At 39.3% G+C, this 20,589-nt stretch overlaps 1 protein-coding gene and 1 long non-coding RNA gene across 8 annotated transcripts; both read right to left on the bottom strand.

The window, feature by feature from the left end:
* Window positions 1-1,945: 1,945 nt before the first annotated feature.
* Window positions 1,946-14,802, bottom strand: LOC112291704 (uncharacterized). 7 transcript variants are annotated; one of them, XR_016506202.1, is made up of 21 exons: window positions 14,147-14,795; window positions 13,867-13,934; window positions 13,442-13,598; window positions 12,958-13,030; window positions 11,255-12,103; window positions 10,682-10,952; window positions 10,135-10,470; window positions 9,968-10,032; window positions 9,278-9,702; window positions 8,779-8,903; window positions 8,164-8,356; window positions 7,568-7,656; window positions 7,131-7,321; window positions 6,616-6,770; window positions 6,371-6,429; window positions 6,163-6,258; window positions 5,877-5,989; window positions 5,403-5,523; window positions 5,257-5,284; window positions 2,394-4,840; window positions 1,946-2,092 (listed from the first exon to the last, which is right to left on the bottom strand). XR_016506202.1 is itself a non-coding variant. In XM_090255563.1 (20 exons), exons 4-20 carry the CDS (start codon window positions 12,001-12,003, stop codon window positions 3,529-3,531), a joined length of 3,780 nt encoding a protein of 1,259 aa, XP_090111689.1. In that variant the 5' UTR covers window positions 12,004-12,103; window positions 12,958-13,030; window positions 13,442-13,598; window positions 13,775-14,802; the 3' UTR covers window positions 3,388-3,528. The 7 variants fall into 7 exon arrangements, 2 of the variants coding, with proteins under 2 accessions (XP_090111688.1, XP_090111689.1); XR_016506201.1 differs by having other exon boundaries at window positions 13,775-13,868; XR_016506203.1 differs by having other exon boundaries at window positions 12,958-13,315; window positions 13,775-14,795.
* Window positions 14,803-17,959: 3,157 nt separating this feature from the next.
* Window positions 17,960-20,346, bottom strand: LOC112291636 (uncharacterized). The gene is made up of 6 exons (XR_002972472.3): window positions 19,922-20,346; window positions 19,574-19,767; window positions 19,168-19,316; window positions 18,783-18,860; window positions 18,508-18,593; window positions 17,960-18,369 (listed from the first exon to the last, which is right to left on the bottom strand). It is a non-coding gene; the product is annotated as an uncharacterized LOC112291636 (long non-coding RNA).
* Between the last annotated feature and the right edge of the window lie 243 nt (window positions 20,347-20,589).

The raw sequence follows: 20,589 nt of genomic DNA, 5'->3' as shown, positions 1-20,589 counted from the left end.
TATGTTAAAATCCAAGAATATAATATGAGAGGTTAAACAATTACTTAAAAAGTCTAAGCATAATCAAAAGTAACAATAACCATAATCTCTATTATATTGGCATTAATATTAACAAAAAAAAAAAAAAAAAAAAAAAAAAAACCTATGTCCACAATCTCTTCTTAATTAGAGGGCACATCAATAGAATATCTTGGTTAAAGCAACAACTAAATATAGAGTTTGATATGAGCAACCTAGGTCTCATCAACAAATATTTAGGTATAGAATTCACAATTCTGTTAATATGATTATTTCTATTTCAATCACAAAATGCTAAAGAAATAGTACAAGAATTTGAGATGCAAAGTTCACGTGATGAATACATCCCTCTACCTCCTGATTTATTGCTCTTCACTGATATGGGAACACCATTTGTGGACCCCCATAAGTATTGTTGCATGGTTGGAAAGCTCATCTTTCTCACAACCACATGATCAAACATGTCGTTTGTAGTTAGCAATGTCTCAAGATACATGTAGAAACCATAAACAACAAACTTAGAAGCCGTTCAACATATATTTAGTTATATCAAAGAAACCTTTGACTTTGGCCTCTTTTACAAATCAAACCGAAACAACAAAGTACAAGGTTATACTGATGCCGACTAGGCATCATGCTTTGAAACACGTAGATCCACAGGAGGTTGTTGCTTCACTCGGCTTGAACAGCGATTACAGCCGAGTGAACAGTAGAGGATTTGGCCGGCTGAACCAATGTAAAAGTCAACAAACAGTAGCTAAATCCTCTGCTAAATCCAAATACATGAGTTTATCAATTGAGACTGCAAAAGCTATTTGATTGAAGTGTTTACTTACCAAAATTGGATTCATATAATCTTCATCCTCCTCACTCTCACTCAGCAAAGCAACAGAAAATTCATGTTAAAATCCAAGACAAGCTTACTTCATTCTGCAACAATCAATCAACAATCTAAGAATCTTGTGTTCCATGCAAGAACAAAGCACATCAAGGTGCATCATCACTTCATCAGAGAAATAGTCAATTCAGAAGATAAAACTTTGCATTACATACACACAAGCTCACAACCTGCACACACTTTTACAAAAGCATTGCCTTGAAACAAGTGCAAACAGCATCGCACAACTTTGGATCTATTCAAATTCTCTAATACTACTCAAGTTACAGCTTCTTTCGGTTGGCCGCCCTGCCCTTGCTACCCGATGGGTCCTTCGCATCAAACCGGACCTTCATGCTTCTCGTCCCCGCCTCAAAAACTTGGCTTGTTGCAAAAGAATATGAACAACAGTTTGGCATTGATTATGCCAAACCTTTGCCCCAGTAATCAAATGGTCCATGTGAAAAAAGAGGGCAATGAACACTTCAGGGGATGACAATTACCAGTTACATGTGTTGATTGTGTGGCAAGGGGTTTTGCGTATTAGAAAAGAGGCAGTACACGCCTTGAAGCCGGCGAGGTCTGTTTCGTGGTTATTCGTTAATCTCATTGTTATCTCTAAGGACGGAAATATTACCCATGATTTCCCGAAATAATGTGAAGAATACCGTTGTCAGCAAGCTTACCGATGATGAGCCGACTGTCGGTACATGTAATCAATAGTAAAAATAATAGAGATAGTTCAATTTTTTAATGTAGTGTATTCATCCTGAAGGATTCGACTACTAAAGGTCTTTGATAATGTCTTTCATTATGTCTTTTAAAACAGGCGAGCTAATCTATGGGATATGAGAAACCCGTGTGCATTCGTCATAATTATATAATAAACTACACCATGAATCACCTTTGATAATGTTAATATTTCCCGACGTTGTTTGTGATTATATTGAGCTTAAGACGTGTTGTAAGGACAAAAAACCGCTACCCTCCAATACAAATCAGAAGATGAATTCAAAAGCTTGGGGGCCCAAAACAGGGCTGAACAGAAAGTTGTGACATACAAAATGAGATTATGTTTCATCAAATTCAGTGATATTAGATGTACAAATGGTAATCCAAAGAAACAGCAGGGTGCTGTATTGTAGGCATCAGAGCGCAGATGAAGGCAATATCATTAGGGGTGGTGGTGTTAGCAACCTGCACACACAACCCAGCAACATCATGCAATCAACACTCAGGATTATTCAACAATTACTCTTCATAGGCGAAATTGGACTGATCAGAGACCTCTTAAGCGAAATTTTACGTATTGAGGTTCTGATACAAGTGCTATTCACAAATTACTTGGACAATCTTTGTTTGTGCAGATTGATGAGCTGTTTATCGAATCAAAATCGTACTAGTTGGAATTTACATACCGCTGACATTAATTCAACACCAGTGACGCAGACATCAAATTGTCACTTCTAACTTTCAACGCTAGGGTATAAACACGAACCTTAACATTAGTGTTCCCAGATGATGCTGGAAGACAATTTGGTCTAACAAGATTGTCGCTCATCTCCTACACCTCATGTTCGGCTTCAATTTTTGGGCATAGTGGAGCCGATTGGATCGATAAAGATATTTGGGTTTCAGACAGAACTTGTGATGGAGTTTGTGAAGAAACTATCTGCCTGATCCCAGCCAATGGATTACTATTTTTCTGAGTAACTGCTTGTGAGGAATTGCTTTTAGCATCCAATGAAACTTGTGATGATGATGGAATCACTGCGGATTTGGATTGGTTTGTCTCAGTAGAGCTCGAATCATTTTGAGGCAGTGATCCTTGTGGTACAAGAAGTTCAACGGCATCTTTATGAGGCACTGGGTGTTTAGGAGACACTGCTCTCTTCGGAGCTATTAACTTCGATCCAGTCTGCCTCAGAACTTCTTCTAATGACATCTTCGTGGTATCTTGCAAGAGTTGGGATGGTGCTCCTGGTGCTGACGGTACTGCTCGCTTATTAAGCTCTTCGGTAGGAATATTGGTAGCACCAGTGCGCCGTAGGACGTCTTGCAAAGACATGTTCTTGGCTTCCTCGAAAAGTTGTGATGAAGTTCCTGTGGTTGAGGCACGCTTAGTAGCTGTTAACGTAGACCCTGTTTTCCGTAATACATCTTCCAAGGACAAGCCCTTCGCATCTGGCAGAACCATCGTTCTTGGGGAAGCCTGTGATCTTGACAAAGGTGAACCTGTTTGCCGTAAGACTTCTTCCAAGGATAATCCCTTGGCATCTTGAAGAGCAGTAAACGTTGGGGAAGCCTGGGAACTTGACAAATGCGACCCAGTCTGCCTCAAAACTTCTGCTAAGGACAGATACTCTGGGTTGCTGGCTCGCTCGTTGGACACTTGGGAGAAAACCCCTCGAAATGTTGTACCCTCTTGAGGAGCAACTACGTCAACTGGCCTTATGTTTGTTTTGTATGGCAATGAATGTGACTTTGGCATAGGAAAGGGCATGACATTTGGCTCAAGTGGAGAACTCAAGTATCTTCTGTCAATCTCTAGAATTGCAGTCTGAACCATAGGAGACTTATGAGGCTTTCTTTCTGGTTGAATGCTTGTGGATGTCGAAGTAACCTTCAATTCTTTAGGACTTGTCCCCTGTTGCATGATACTGGAGGTTAGAGTAATCTTTAAGTCCTTTGGACTCAAGCTCTCAGAAACTTTATGACTAGCAACATAATGAGGAGCAGGACCATGAACTAGAGATCGAGCTGGAGGGATTGGAAGTTCCTTCGGACAAGACAGAGGAGACTGCAGAGGCTGCAACGGCTGTGGGAGAGAAACTGAGGCACCACTCAAGCCATGGAAACGAGGCGCGGAATACTCCCAAGAAGCCTTTGAACTTTGAAATGATCCAGCACTAGCAGACATTTCGTTCCAAGTATGAGGGTATGAGATTGAGAAACCAGCATAATTTAAACCAGGAGACTGGTTATTGCTTGAAACTACTGCTGAAGTGGTTTGTGGAAGATGTGGAGAAGACCAAGGAGAAAGAGATGGAGTGCAGTATGTAGGCAGTATTGCACTAGGTTCATTTATGTGCACCAAAGAAGGTCGAGGTGAAATGACTTCGGAGGGCTGGAAATGTTTTGGCAACACTAGAGGGATCGAAGTTGAGGAATCTGGTTTGGGCAGCTCGGAAGCACCTGGGCCAGGATGCTGCTGTGGTGGTAGTGAACTTACTCCTTGCTCCTCCTTCATGGATTTAACCTTTGTCAAATATGGACCGCGTGTTCCCGTCATTTTTTTGTCATCAAGACTAACATCAGAATCAGACCCTGACGAGCTGGCCGGCGCGCCACTGCAAGTAGGGTCGCCTTCAAAAGCATTTCCTTCACCCTCTTCATCCTCATGAGCATTGATATTGGGCTCAAATTTGTATTGGATCTTTCTGCGCTGCCTTTTCCCTCTCCCTAACTTAGCTTCTTCAGCTTCCATATCCTGTTCTGCCAATTTTCCAAGTAGGTCATCCCATTCTAGACCAGTTTTTAAAGGACTCCCCTCCAAAGGAAGAGCACCCAACATACCTCCAGGTTCTTGCACTGTACCAAGATAACCAGCACCATCCTCCATTTCTTTTGTATCTGAAATATCTCTATTCAAAAGCAATTCAATTTTCTCATCTGTCCACTTCACTGACGTGCATTCTACATCGTACTGTTCAAGAACTTTGCGTGCTCCATGTAGAAGAAGAGTGTTAACATCCTCAGCTGTGTCTTTCTCGCTTGAACTCATGACCAGGTTTTCCATGGCCAATTTCTGGCGGGACCTTTCAGTAATCTTCTCTTCTACAGAACATTTAGTAATAAGCTGGTAAACAAGCACTACATTCCTCTGACCTATACGATGAGCCCGAGCTTGGGCTTGCAAATCTACGAATGGATTAAAATCAGGATCTGTGGCAGACAAGTACAGAAATGTGAGAATCGTCTGCAGGACAATGAAGCTTGAGAAAAACAAACGTATATAAATGCCATCATAAGAACACAACTTTGATAACATGCAACAAGGCCAAATTTCAACAACAATAAGGAATCTCGTTAAACTAACACTAGGCTTCAAGTGTTACCAGTTTTCAAACGTATTTGCAAAGCAGAAGGAGAATCCCGAAAAGACTAAATGATAAATCAAGAGGTCAGTTGCTCGATGCTACAAATTAGCCATTCAAGCTCATAGCTTCAAGTTGGTATGATAGAACATCGTAAATTTTGGTCGACAGCACGAAGATCACGAAATTCAATGAGTTGAGGACCAAGTATTAATGCAATGCTAAGAATCGGTAAAATGTTGGAAAAAAACAGCTGGTGCTTACCGTAGATAATGACTGTATCTGCACTTGGCTGCCACAACAAAGCACAAATATGTCAAACAAAGAATACAGAATTATTCTAAAATTCTAAAGTTAAAATTCTACATTTAAATAGAAGCAACCAAATAGTTCAATTCAATGTTTCTTACCAAATTGATCCCAAGGCCTCCAGCACGAGTTGAGATGAGGAAGATGAATACATCGGAGTTGGCACTATTGAAATCGGCAATCTGCTTCTGTCTTCCGGAGGCAGGTGTACTTCCATCAATTCTGTCACATGCAATGAAATAAAAAGAACCATATTTAAAAAATAATACAGAGCAAAAATTTGATTCATGAACTGGTAACAGCTTGAGAGCTGGGAAATGTCAGGAAACCTCTCAAATTCACTCAGTTCTCATATTTGCTTCACGCCAGATGAGAAAACCAGGAATTCCCAACACCGCAGCCCCTAAATTACGGCTCTGGAGTTCCGGCCTTTCGCAGTTAAGATCTCATTCTCTAATGCTGTGGCAGTTGTATTCCAAATTGTTGCGAAGTTAAGAACATATGTGCATGCCAAGGGCAAGACAAAGAGACTCCAGCAACTTATTCCGATATGAAAATACATTTTCTGAACACACCTACAGAACTTGTAATCCAGGTGACTCAAAAAGTCCTCCAAGATGTCGAGCATGCTCTTCATTTGAGAGAATAGGAGCACCCGGTGACCACCTTCTTTCAGTCTCGGAAGAAGCTGTCAAACATAAGAAAACGAAGTCCAAGAAGATGAGCAACAAAAGCACTTTATCCACTTTATCCACTGTATACGAAACACAGATTCACGTCATCAACATCGGATGAACAAGGATACAAATGTCATAGTAAAAGTTGTCATTTCAGAACTCTCAGTGAAAAAGAAGCGTGAACCTTCGCAAGAACTTGAAGTTTTCCTGAGGCAGTTATAAGCAGCCTAAATAATTCATCCGCATCACCATGTTCAGGTTCCTTGCCAGGAAATAGATACTGCAGCAAAGCAGAGAAACTTCATATTCGAATATTGCGTCACATGCAACCCTAGGGCAGCAGAACATAGATTCTCATTTCTTAACATCATGCACTACAAAGAACAACTCACCGGATGATTGCAGACCATCTTTAGGTCCATCAGGATGAAGTTGAGTGATCTTTTCTTACCTACACACAATTATAGTATTTTAAAACTCTGCTTATAGAGACAAATACACCAACCTTTCAACAAGTCATTAAACTTCGTTCTGGAAAAAATTCAAAACCTAGGATTTAATTTATTTAAAATAGAACACTCGTTGTATGATTTAGCGAAGTGCTTCAAATATGCACAAAAAGGAAATAGCGGAATACCAGTAGTATTGCCACGATTAAGCTGCTTGTAATTCTTCTTTAAAATGGCCCCATATAAATGCCGCTGAAGAGGTGTGAGAGCACACAGAACTTCCACGTATTTTTTCCCAGGTATCATTCCTTGCATAACATCTGCCTTCAATCTTCTCAGCATTCTAAACCATGCCAAATTGCATCGAGACCAGAATGTCAATAGCTAAACTATTGAAGGCCCAGAAAAACATTAAACACAAAGAATTAGAGCTTCGTCTGCGAAACCCATCCAACGAACACTTTCTGAATAAAGAGACTCTGTCGGATGAAGCTGTATGTATGATGAGCAGTGAAGGGATGGCACAAATTAGTCACTTTAACCAATGTTGAAGAAGAATTAGAAGACAAGCACCGCATGTCTGCCTAAAACCTAACGTACTCAATACGACGAAGACAAAACTCAGAGTTGCTAAAGAAGTATACTCTAGCCTAAATCCTATATCAAACATTCCTGTACACATTGAGTAAGAATGACTGTATACCGAGGTGTCAGAAGCTTATGAAGCCGAGAAACTTGCTGATCTACCCCACCCTCTCCTTTGGAACCTGCTCCACTGAGAGCGTCCACTTGAGAAAACTCCTGAGCTGACCTCTCCGGATCTGGGAACTCAACCGGGTCCAGGAAGTGCAAGAGTGCAAACAACTCTGTCAAAGTATTCTGTACGGGTGTGCCCTGCATGGTCATACGAGATAATAAACCCCGACACCATTAATAGCTAGCTTCTAGTGAAGCAATCCATCGAAAGTATTTCATTTATCCAAAAGGAGTATATACCCAAGAAAATATTTGCAATATCAGGTTGAGTAGAACAGAAGTGGTTTATGCTTTATTATCTATAACAGAGCAGAATAATTAAATTGCTTCATCAGAAAGAGGTTATCCTCCAATTGGTTTCTAACCACGCACGAAGAAACTTACTGTAAGCAAGAGCCGAAAATCAGCTTTCTGCCGCCGGAGAAGGATTCCAAGTTTTGATCTTGTATTTTTAACTCTATGTCCTTCATCAACTGAAACATGCATTCCACAATCAAGAATTATATCACAGTTGAATTACACGGCAGAACGCAACAAACAATCAAACTACCAAGTGCAATGCAAGTTCATCCCGCAGTATTGGCTATTTTCGTGGTGAAATACACTTTAGCTAGCCACGTCTCGGGGGGAATCTAGGCTTTGTGATAAAAACAATATTACTCCAATACACACAGGAGCACGATTAACACATTGAAACAATCCACAAATTTGCAATACTTGACAATACTTGAAATAAAACCTGACACACGGAAATTTGTAAGAATGAAAAAAATTCAGGCACTAAACAAGAAATCAACAAAAGAAAACAGACGGAAATCGTTCAGCAAGCAACAAGACAGCTAAACTGAGCAAGATGTGCAAGCATGTGTAAGATGCAGACGGCCTAAAAGAGTAAGTGTTGATTCTCTTGAAAAAGCGTGGGCAAAATCAGCGCAAAACAAATCATACGTGGCGTAAGTAGCTAAAAGGTGGGAACTAACCTATGATGCAAGCCCAATCCATTTTTTCCAAAAGGGAGCTGTCAAGCATTGCCAGATCATAAGATGTTACCAAAACATCAAAAAGAGGAATTTTCTCTCTCGTGAAAAACTCATAGTTGCGTATCATTGTCCGACTTTCTTTGTCACCTTGATAAATCACTGTATTCAGATCTGCTCCCCATTGTCCAAACTCCTGAAGATATTTCAAAATCATTGGGATAGTAGTTATTACGAAAGCGTCATTAGAAATAATTCAACGCGACAGTTGCAAAAACAATCAACTCAACATTACTACCTAATTTTCTTTTCAGCCAAGTACCATCTTTTCATCGTAGACCTGATCGATTTACAGGAGCTATTAATGCTCAAAGGAGTAAACAACTTCAATTTGAGAAACGACTCGGAGATATGCAAAGCATACATCTTTCAAGAATACACGCAAGATGCAGCTATCTTGAATGGCACACGGTCGTGGAATGTAGATGCTCAAATGATCAATTGATCATTTAAAAGAAAAAAATTTACGAATACAGCAATTGAGACAATCGATAGCCATCGAATTACGAAGGACAAAGAATTGACCTGGAGGCAAAGACGTGAGCATGAGAAAAATACCTGTTCCCATCCGACCAGGGTACTCTTTGGACCTATTACCAAGACAGGTTTGTTACTAAGATTCTCGTATTTGAGAGCCATAATGAAGCTCACAGCTTGAATTGTTTTTCCTAAGCCCATCTCATCTGTTCAGAAAATAATTACTTAAATTCGAAGGGGAGAAGAAAAGAAAAAACTAGTCTCATCTAAAGAGACATGAAAATATGGCTACAGGACAACAAAAGAGTCACCCTTCATTTGTTAGATTACAAAAATTCTGGCAGGAACGGAGTAATCCACGAGTAAAACTTGTAGAAACATCACAAAAATAAATAAAAAATTACAACAACCTGCTGATGTGCATGTTATTTGAAGTCGACAAAGCATGCAGTAAACAGAGGCACACGGCAGAAAAAAGTTGAGGTATTGAAAAACGGAAAGACCAAAGGCCAAGTTAATGTGACGATCCACGTCTCAACCAAAAACCAGGAGGCAGCGGCCTGATGTAATGGAGCCATACCAGCCAGTATGACACTTTTCCGCTGCTGAAAGTTACTAAGCAACCACTTCAGACCCTGGAGTTGGTAGTCGTGAAGAACTCCTCCAGAAATATATTTTGGTTGTTCTGTAATCGCAGGTGCTATAACCTGGTCTGCTTGATCGGTGCACGCTCTTTTCTCTGCCAAATTATGCCTCTCAATGAACTTAGATATAGCTTCCTGCATGTCTTCGTGATTGTTCTCTTCCTCCCACGTAGATCCGTTGTACTCTATGTTAGTCCACTTGACTAAATACTCCTTTCTGCTGGAGTTCAATCCCGGAGCTTCCCAAGCTACTGGTGAAGAAGGTACACAGTCATTATCTTGATTACGAGAAGCAATAATGCGATCTATCTGCACCCACTCTGGCCTGCGCTCATCAGACATCTCTTCTCCGTCTCCAACACTGCTCACAATGCCACCACAGTAATCACCACACAGAGATACCTAGTCAAAATTATTAACTCTGGATATCGTGGGTCACAAATACGTGGCACAATCCAACTAGATCCTGCCTGACATTTCGAACCATGCAGTTCGAATAAGATTAAGATAATACAGCGAAGTGACATCACAAGAGCACTAAAATGACTACATGAAACTAAAGATTCTTGCGGATGCAGTGCAATTTCTTGGAAAAAGGTATTTACGTGCGTAAAGCCTTCACTTACGAGGATTTGCGTTGATAGGTGGCGAGGCGAGTCTTGTCAGCAAATAAAAGCCATTCTTCAGGGACCTGAAACAAGAGCAAGTCAAGCATTTCATCAGTTTAGAAATCAATACTTAGAATACTGTTGAAAGTGACGATACTGTGTCAATAAGTGATCTAAATGCATACCCAAGTATCATGCCGATGTGAAAGGGAACACCACTTCACAAGATATTGTAGCTTCCTTTGCTTCTGACCCTCACCCTCAGCCAAAGAGGGACCTTTACGAAATCCAAATATTCCCTCAATTTTTTTTAATGGAGGAATCATTCTGGTGCGCAATTTCGAAGTTCGTTTCACAATTGTGCCAATGGCTTCCTTCGCACGTTCCACATATAAGCAGAGAGGACACAACCAGTCTCCTTCAGGTATAGCTTGAAGAGGGAATTTCAAACAGAACAAGTGGAAAGCTTCGTCACAGGTCTCTCCGTCACACAACAACATCGAATCTGCTGCTCCTGCGAACTGGAAATTACACAAAACAGAAACCAAAAAATGTAAACCACGCTGTATCAGCAACATGCAGCCCCACAACCAATGCTTACACAAGGACATATGTCCTAACATCGAAAAGGCACATTTCCAAACACAAAAGAGACAACCCCCCAAAACTGTATGAGTATTCTAGAGAGCTCATGTAAGACAAGCCACTACTGCTAATACTGATACACAGTACCTCACAAACGGAGCAAACTTCTTCATCTAATGAATTTCCATCCCGTTGAGGTTTCTGCTTAATTCTTGAAACTTCTCCCTTCTTGGAAAACCTCTGTTTCATATGATATTGAGCACAGTTATCACCACTAATACCATTGATCTTTCCATCAATTATGCCCTTGTCATTTTCGTTGCACGACGAAACGTCTATATTTCCCTCCATGACAAAATCGCCATTCACCTCACTTCGAGCCTCCCTTGACGATTTTCCTGGACCAGAATTGCCAAGCCTAGAAACGATAATTTGTTATTCATTGTATTCCACATTGGATTTACCCGTACTCGGTCAAATACAATTTATAACAAAACCTGTGACTTACTTGAGTAATAAGCTTCCTATACTCAATAGCATCACTAACCCGTGATTTCAAATTATGAAGTGGATTTCCCTTTCTTGTATGAAAAACCGCTTTCAAATGTATTTCCAAGATACATTAAACGGCCAATTTGAATGGAGATACTGAGCAGATAAATTGAGGAGCCTTAGTGACCAATCCAAATAAGAAAAAAGGTCGGGATATGTGATTCCCACCTGCTTCCTCGTCTTCTGACTTTCTTTTCAAAACAAGAAACAATCTCATCTGACTTTCGCTTTGACACTCTAGTCCGTGTTATTGATTTGGCATGTTTCCCTCGGTCAGACTCCTGAGAACTATCAGAAAAAGTGCCATCTGAACTTCCTGCCCCAGAACTTTCGTCATCTAAACCTTCATTCTCTGATGGCTCTACCTCTTTGATATGCCGTAGCCTTCTCTGATTATCCCCGATTTTCGGCTGCACACTAGACCCCGTCACTTTTGCACTTCTAGTGAAACTGCTACGAGCACCAATATTTGTTTTATTATCAGGTACATTTCCTGTCCTTAAAGCGCTCTGAATTTCTTTCAGTCCTTGCTTCACTTTGCTTGTGGCCAGTTCAGCATCTCCACTAATGTCGCCCGTATGCTCCTCCTCGGAGTTCCTTTCCTCGTGGTCAGGCATTCTTCGTTTCGTTATTCTCGACCTTTTTGCATTCTTAGGCTGCGGAGTACCACTCATCGGTTGTGGACTATTTCCGACTCCGCAGGAATCTTCAGTCTTACCATCTTCTTCAGCATCTCTACTTATCCTTGAGGTTCTCTTGTTTCCTTTCTGACCACAATGATCTTTGCCTGTGATGTCCAATGAATTTTCTGGTTCAACATTTGATTTATCCTCTTCAACATCTGCGCCATAATACCCTTCATAAACATCTCTTCTTAACCTATCAGAAAGACCATCTTTAACCTGTTCACTCATCATACCCTTCCCTGTTCTTTCTCCTGTTTTCCAAGATGAGATATGTTCCTCCTAAGGTAAGGAAGCTTTCCGCCTAACTTCCAGCATGAAAATTGTTCTTGATCTGATCAAAAAATAGGAATTAATCTCTGACGGATCATGTTCTCTCTCATAAATTTAGCATTCACATGTGGACTCTACATACACTTGAGTTGGGCAACCATTCAATGAACTCGCTATGTCCAAGACATAGTGGATGGCGAATATCAATCAAGGAAACAAGGGAGTGTCAGTTTCTTCTGCTCAGGTGTGGACCAAATGAACTGAGCTCATACATGATTCGACACCAATCATAGTAATGCTCCCTGATCAGCCCTACCAGACTTGGCACAAACTGCTATTCCCTGTTTGACGGACACTTGGAACTTTATGATGTTGACTTAGTCAGCATAATAAAGCCTTAAAATCAAACAATCTGATTGTGACGACTAGGCTACTAAAATACGCTTCAGCTGTACAATATACTTACAGAGGGAGTTCCAATAAGTTAGTTGGATAGTCATGCTTGCACCAAACTCTGAAGAACGAACAAAACGGTCATGAAACCTCACATTACTCCAGCAAATTTTTAAACCCCATGAACACTAAGTCATTTCAGAAGTCAAGTTCATTCATAAATATTCAAATAAAACTACAGTCAATAAACTTTATTTCTGAGAACCACGTTGCCAAATACATACCAGCGGTCGTGATGGTATGTATTTGGCAACGTAGTTTACTAATATCATTCATAAATATTCGAAATAAAACTTCGGTGCAGGCATGACTGTCCAACTAACTTAGAGATGTTACATTCTTCACCTCATTTATTTGGTGCACCATGTGTTTCTTTTAATTTATGTCATTTATGAACATATACCATTATATACCATGTATGCCTACATATGACTGAGCGGAAAAGGAGTCTCAGAAAATCACCAGACTGTCGGTTGCCAAGGATCGCGAAAGCTCTGGCCATAGCAGCAACGAAATAGAAGACTTCGCTACGTTTCTGGATACATCTACCACGAGCAGGATGAGAGACTATTCATACGATGCGATCGAAGACAACACTAGCTCAAATAACTTGAGATGCAGCCAATTGCCGATTGTGCCTCGACGCCAGCAAACCACGTTGCCAAATACATACCAACACGACCGCTGGTGTTAAGAAAAAAATTAGGCGTCTGTGCATTGCATTGCCTTATACCGTATTTCCTCTGAGAAGCTGACTAATCCTTCACAAGTTACCACAGAAAGCAAAGTTTCTCGCCAATACTCTCCTCGTGCACCGTCCCTATTCAGAAATATTGCCATCAAAAACTCAAGCTCTAACAACCGCAGTACATTGCATTTCGAGAATTTCTAAAAGAAGAACGCACGACTAGCTCATCAAGTGGAATATCAACGACTGGGTTCTGACCTTCGCTGTGCACCATGGGGTAGATAAATTAGTCCAAAGCTGGCAAGCAAGATCGTAATTACATTTGCCAACGTATTCCATTTCCAGCTTCCAGAGTACCAATCAGACCACCAACTTTACCCATTTGAACAGCATGCTGCCGAGGCATCCCTAAGCGCTACATATTACAGATTTCATTGTCAGAGTGCCTGCGTCTTACATTCGGGACAGACGTTTTATTTCATATGAATATTCTTCACACGTGAGCCTTGTAATTCTAAATTGCGCAAAAAGTAACATGCCAAATACGCTCGTACAGGAAAATTTACAAAACAAAGGCCACGCACACTTTACCTTTCTCAGCATTTTTATCCTGGATGAAGCGAGCAAAACTAAACTTTCAATGAAAATTTTACGAATATACATCGTAAGAAACGGATGCTCACCCCTGCAAGAAAACGCTCTTAGATCCAGCGAAACCAGAACACATTCTCCTCATCATTGCTACACACTCCTGCAGAAGTTTTCACGCCACCCGCTCGCACTAACTCATCAATGCGCTCAACAAAACTAACATTCCGAACGTTGCTAATGATATAAATTAAATCCCTGCTAAAAAGTGAAACGCAAGAATGAAACAAAGAAACTTCGAAAATTTGCTTTCGCCAAGGCATTCCAGTCCGTACACCAGGAATATAAATTTTAAAAAATCCCGCACGCACTTACACACATCACGAAGAACGACACCGATGCGTCCAAGCAGCATCGACACTTCTTCATAGTCTGCCAACACTCTTTCGATCAGCTCATTTCCATTCCCGCCCCCGTTGACTTTGTGACTTTCCTTGAACAAATTCACCGTCTCGCTCTTGCCATTGTCATACAGAACTTTGCAAATGCCAGAACCAACATTCATAGACTTGACCCTGCCATCATACTACGTCCGGTCCACGAGCCAGTGTACAGAAATCGCATCGCATGACTTCACTACTCTCTTGTCTGGCATATCAGTCCCTTCCCTTCCCATGCTCCGTCGCAAATCCGAGTAGGTCAAATATACTTCCTACGAGCAGCTTGCACCCGTAGCAAAGGAACAGTACTGGCGAACACAAATATTTTCAGCGATACGGGCAGCAATTGCCGTCGTCGTCTTCGGGGAGAAGCTCTAAAATAGCCATTACTGGAACGACTGCGTAACGCTAAAACTTCTACAGCCCCTGGAGCGAAATGCCAAATGAATTGCCTCCAGATGGCTTCACGGCGAACCAACTAGTAAACTCCGACGTAAGCGGTGGAAACAAAAGCCATCGGGTATTCGCATTTGACCCTACTCTTCTTCCACTTGTGCACCTTGCTGCTGGTAAACTTCGACAAAAACTCCGGTTGAGAGCACCGGAGATGACTCCAGGTCCCGTTTCATATCCCACGTCTCGACCGTGGGGTCTGGATCCACATCCCGAGAGCCACACAATCCTGCCGTGTTCACGCGCACCTGTCTAATGAAGGAAACTAGTTGAATTTTGGCCCTGTTCACATTAGCACCATAGAAACCCACATGAGGCTTGAGGCTATGTTGGGAAACTCTTCCGTGGTTTTAATGACACTACCAGATTCAGGATTGGTTGTGCCTGAGTATTTGTTATTATTTTTAGCCCTTGTTCTTTGGTATAATAAAATATGTTCATATCGCTTTTTTATGTTCAGCTTTAATTATTCCCATGATTTCAGATGCTTCTCATTTTTTGAAAGATTTATGGAAGTGAAACAGGAAAAAAAATTGCATTGTCTTGGTTGGGTAACTTTTACTATCCATGTGTGATGTAACAGTCAGATTTCACATTTCACATAATAGATACCTAGCTTGCATTTAGATGTTTTTACTTCATTTGTCTGTCATTCATGTGTGTCTAAAGACATAAATGTTGACTAGCTATCTCAAATTTACCTGCAAAAACTCACTTACCGGCAACCAATTGTTGGGAGTCCTTAAAATATTGGTAGGAAAATGCAAGACTAAATATTTGGGGTTCTTAAATAAGTAAATAAATAAACATATATGAGCAACTAGACTGAGTCAAGGATTTGATAAAGTGTTCATTAGGGATTTGAGTTCATCCAGTACTGGGTATCAGCTGGATACCTATTTTGCTAGGCCGTCACATTCTTCTTTGCATATGTAAATTTCTTCAATACATCTATGATGGGTTGTTCATTTGAATGATGTGAGAAAAGGACGATTTTTTTCTATTCTTTGCAAACAAAGCACTTAACATTTTTAAAATGTAAAAGAGGTTTTAGAATATCAAAACTTAAATATGAATGTAATATCACATGTTTAGAAATGTTAGGTGTGTATTTTAAGTATTTTTTCAAAATAAAAATCCTTGAATTTATAGAATTATATATATATATATATATTTTTTATGAAGAATTATTACAATAAAAAATGTAACAATGTCAAACATATTGATTTTGACATAAAAGAACTAGAAATGTACACAATTATTGTGCAATGACAAAAGATGTGTTCTTGGATGCATTTCATTATTTTTGTTTTTCTTTTCACCTTGTGACTTATTTCCAGAATATTATATAATTACTTTATTTTTTTGTAACAGTTCGCTTATAAATCTTCATGTGGAGGTACAATCCTTTTTTATATATTTAGATTTGATTCTGTCTACCATATCATTTTGTAATTTAAAAAATCAGAATCCTCCACGCAGACACACTAATAATAGAACTAAAATATTCATATATGGATTTGTAAACTCTGAATGAATCTAGGAATTTTCTACCAACTATCATTTTTAAGTTAAAATAATGATTTGAAGATATGATAACGTCTACAAAAATAAATATCATTCAAATTTGGCATTCATAAATTCAATCCCTTTGTGGGCCACTGACAATGTAATTCAATATTTTTGAGAATCAGTCTACAAAAAAATATATTAAAATGTTTTTATTCTACTTTAGTTCTTAGAACATGTATAATTTATGCATATACATATTTAAGTCATATAATAGTTATTCATACGCATGTCATAGCTATCAATATACAAATGTGGTAAATTAAAATAGTAAGAACAGTATATTTTTCATTTTTTACACATTGTTTTATTATAGTTTATACCTTTATGTTATTCATAATATTTTTCTTAAGATTGCATGTAAAATTTATAAATATCTTGTCATGGCTTTGTTTCTAAAATATAATAGCTTCATTACATATATATATATATATACACACACACACATTCTCACACTAAAGCTCCATCTAAAAGTCATGAATATATATATATATATATATATATACTCAAAGTTTATCATTTTATAAACAATTGAAAATCTAATCTCTTGTATGCATTTGCAATGTTAAAAAATTTCTGCTGACTTTGTTATATTTCATAATTTCTGAATCTTTGTAAAAGTTGTACTGAAGATCAATGAATGATTATTCAGTTAAAAGAGCAACTTGTCATAATGCAAATATTTGAAATAATTTACATACATACATACACAAATAGATTTTTGTGGTGATTGAACAGATCCATCAGGCTTAAACTTGTGTCATCACTAAATATGCTAATATCTTCAAAAACTTTCAACAATAACAACTTTTCAACTGACGATTTTCAAACTATCATGCTTCTATTAGTGTAGGCCTTGATAATAGGATTTAAACTTTGGGACTTTCACTTGGGTTGACATGACTTTAGTGTGAATAAAAATAAAAATTAAAAACATTCTGATCTAAGAAAGACATTGTTTAGTTTGTTGCCAACATAAGATAATCATATCATTTTTATATTAGTACTTCACTAATTATTATTTATTTTGAATTATGAGGAAATAACTTATATTTTTCTGATAATGCTGTATTTTGTTAAAATATAGTTTACGAATTAAAAAAATTCTAAAAGTTAATTCAGTCTTCTGTTTGCTCTCTGTATTTTATACGCCTTAAAAACCAATGAAAAAAAACAACTAGTAAATAATTGCATTGATAACATTGATCAGCAAGGAAAGAAAGATTTTTGATAGGATTAACAATTTACCTCAATAAAAATGTATTTTTAAAACAAAACATACTAAAATTTAGTCTTACAAGTTTAGAGTGCTTTAGAGTCATAATTTGCAACACTATTTCATGATAAAACTTTGATGCTTTCAGTAATAATATTCAAATGCAATGTTATTATTAATACAATATTAAAATGAACGTCAAAATAATAAGATGGTTCACCTATCAATTTAGTAATTGGATTCTTCCTTCTCCATTACATACACTTAAATGTAGATTCTATATTTGTTTATATAATTATAGAAACACTGGCGAACAACTCATTAGAATATGTTTATCGTGATCTTCTTTGCAAAAATAACAACCCAAATCATAAAACTATGCAAAAATATTTGTTGGAAACTATGTATTTCAAGTTGTGCTTCGTTTTATCTTTTTTCAGAGAAGGAGAATGCAGAAGGCAACGGTACTGAATCATCAATCGATACCTCTGTGCCATCAATTTGGAGTACTGATTCATCAATGCATTTCACTTAGGCCTTTGAGTATTGATGTTGGTACGTTTGTACAACACTTGACGTCTATTTAATCCACAAAGGGATCATGGACTGATGAAGCTCTCATGAAGAGCATGATGTGTTTTGATCACTGTAGAAGTTCTTAGGCATATTCGAAATCGGCCTCGATGTTGCGTAAGCGCATCCGCGAAGAACAGTATGCTGGAGATTCCAAGAGAAACGGGAAGCTCAATTCGTAAAATATTGATTCCCAATGGCAACTTCAGTCACGTATTCTTCGGCCAGTTCGTAGTGTACCTCGGTGTGAGAGGGGAGGTTTTCGGACACTCCAGTCGTCAAGCAGTCGTGATACTGTACTGGCTTCGATCAGGATGCGAGGGACATCCCGCATGCATCTCAATCAACTGTGGAAAAGGAATGTAGAATGCGATCGTCAATTATATTCGCGTGATAAATGCTGGCAAACACACAAACGAGCTTTGGTTGGACAGAATGAAGTGAAGCAGAGAGAAATGATGATTTACGAGTGATGCATCATTTACCTTCAAGTTACGAACTGGTCACAGTTTGCGTGCTTCCAGAGGCTTGTCTATTTTATGTCACCTCTTCATTGCATCACTGCAAAGACCTAACAGTAATAGCCAGTAAACATGATATGCAAGCACAATGTAGAGCTTTACTGCTGTTTGAGATTTCAATAGGTCATATTGCGGAAACTGTGGATATTCATTTAGCACACGCCGCATGCTCTAGAGTAGAATGAAAACTATTGTTATTGGAAAGCTGTGGATATGCCAGTGAATGATGTATGTCGCACCTCGATCGGGTTCGAAAATTTAACTATGTCACCGCGACCACAAATGAAGCAGCAGATGAGTGGCAAAGGCTGTGCCAGCTATAGGGAAAACAAAAAGGAAGAAAGTAAATTCTTCATTGCCTAATCTTGACAAGTAGTCAATCGGTGGAACACGGCTCGCCGTCTACAAAACTATACCACCGCCATCGGACATAGGCATACCATTTACACATCATCTTTTTGCACGAACGAACGATGTATTAGGTCAGCGATCAGTAGAAATCTCAAGGCGAAGGGAAACTCATACCAAAACTCAAAATCACTGAGTATGGATCCTAAGAGATGGGTGTAATGAACACAGTAGAAAGGATTAAACAAGAGAGACTTAGCTGTGCGAAACATTTACCCCTTTAAAACCTTCAGTTTAGAGCAGATGCTTAATATTCAACTAGATGATCGACCAAGTTGGATGTCATGTGGATGCTAGTGAACCTAGAAAATATCAATGACTGATTGCATGAAATTCCCACCCATGCCTTTTATCAATTCCAATACCTGCGGAGACATGAAATAATGGATCACTGGTGGTATTGAGATCGTATCCCTCAAACTACAAAAGATAAATTGGTGAAATGGTTGTCAACATTTCGATGCATGTTAGTAAGTCTCCAGTTGATTTTATATTTAATGCAGGTGAAATCAGTACCACCACTGCAAGAAAGCGTGAATATTACTATCATATGCAAGTAAAATACACTCTGCACGTATAACTTCGAGAACAACGAGAAGCAGATGTTGAATGAGAAGCCTACTGTTGCAGTCTTGTTGTCGGCAAATCCCAATAGCAACATGGGCTGCAAAAAGTTCGTCCACGCAGAAGTGTTTCCATGGCTCTACAATTTTGCCTCGTAGTGCATCCCTAATACAGAATTCATGACTGCTCCTTCGATCTTCGCAAGTACGATTTCGTCTAGAGTTTTGGGGGCTAAGGTCTCCATACGTTAATCTGTGCATTCAACAGAGAAGAATTTCAGGAGCTCAACTCGATCTAGAAGCCAGGATAGTCCATGCATGAAGAATTCGTACAAAATCCTTGCAGAAATGGTTGGACTTGTGCAAACATTATCGAAGGACATGACTGGCCGTCTGCTCAACAATACCAAGTCGTTGCGTGATATATGATCCTTGGACATGAAATTATGTTGTGGGAACTGTGGGGACCGGGATGGAGATTGATTCGTACGATGAAATGGCATAAACGTATCGTCTGGGAGCTCACACCTAGTAGCCTAATGTAATTCGTGAGTGAGGATCTTATTCACACGCAGCAAGGCGAAACATCCGACTCTCTACCAGAACCCTGACGATCGGACAGCACTCCTGCCTAAATGTGCAAATAATTTCTCAGTGGACGAAGATTTAGCTTACGCAGAGCTGATAATGGGCGGACTACATTCTGCTTAGGCTTGCAACCGAACTAAGCCATCCCTCTGTGCTCACAATTTCAAGGCTCTCGTTGGTCAAAGAAACTAACGGAACCATCAATCACCAGATTTTACAGCGACTAAAGTGGTCCAGAACACGAACCTAGCAGAAGCGATTTTTGTAATTTTCCCGACTAGATGTGACTGAGACGTGTGGCACCGTGCCCAACGAAACGTTTGGGCTTCGAATCTGCATCATCGGTCGGCTCTGTGTCGATTCTGTCGATCTTTTCATCTTCCTTCGGAAGAAAAGGGATGCGACTCTGCCACTGTGGAAGATAACCCTATTTCCGAAAAAAAATCTTTTACCGTGGTGAACTGTTGCTTTGAAGCGCTTCGGGGTT

Source organism: Physcomitrium patens, chromosome 14 (assembly GCF_059467195.1).
Source record: "Physcomitrium patens ecotype Gransden chromosome 14, ASM5946719v1, whole genome shotgun sequence".
NCBI classification, from domain to species: Eukaryota; Viridiplantae; Streptophyta; class Bryopsida; order Funariales; family Funariaceae; genus Physcomitrium; species Physcomitrium patens.
Note: the sequence above shows the minus strand (reverse complement) of the source record. Positions and strands in the feature narration are given on the sequence as shown.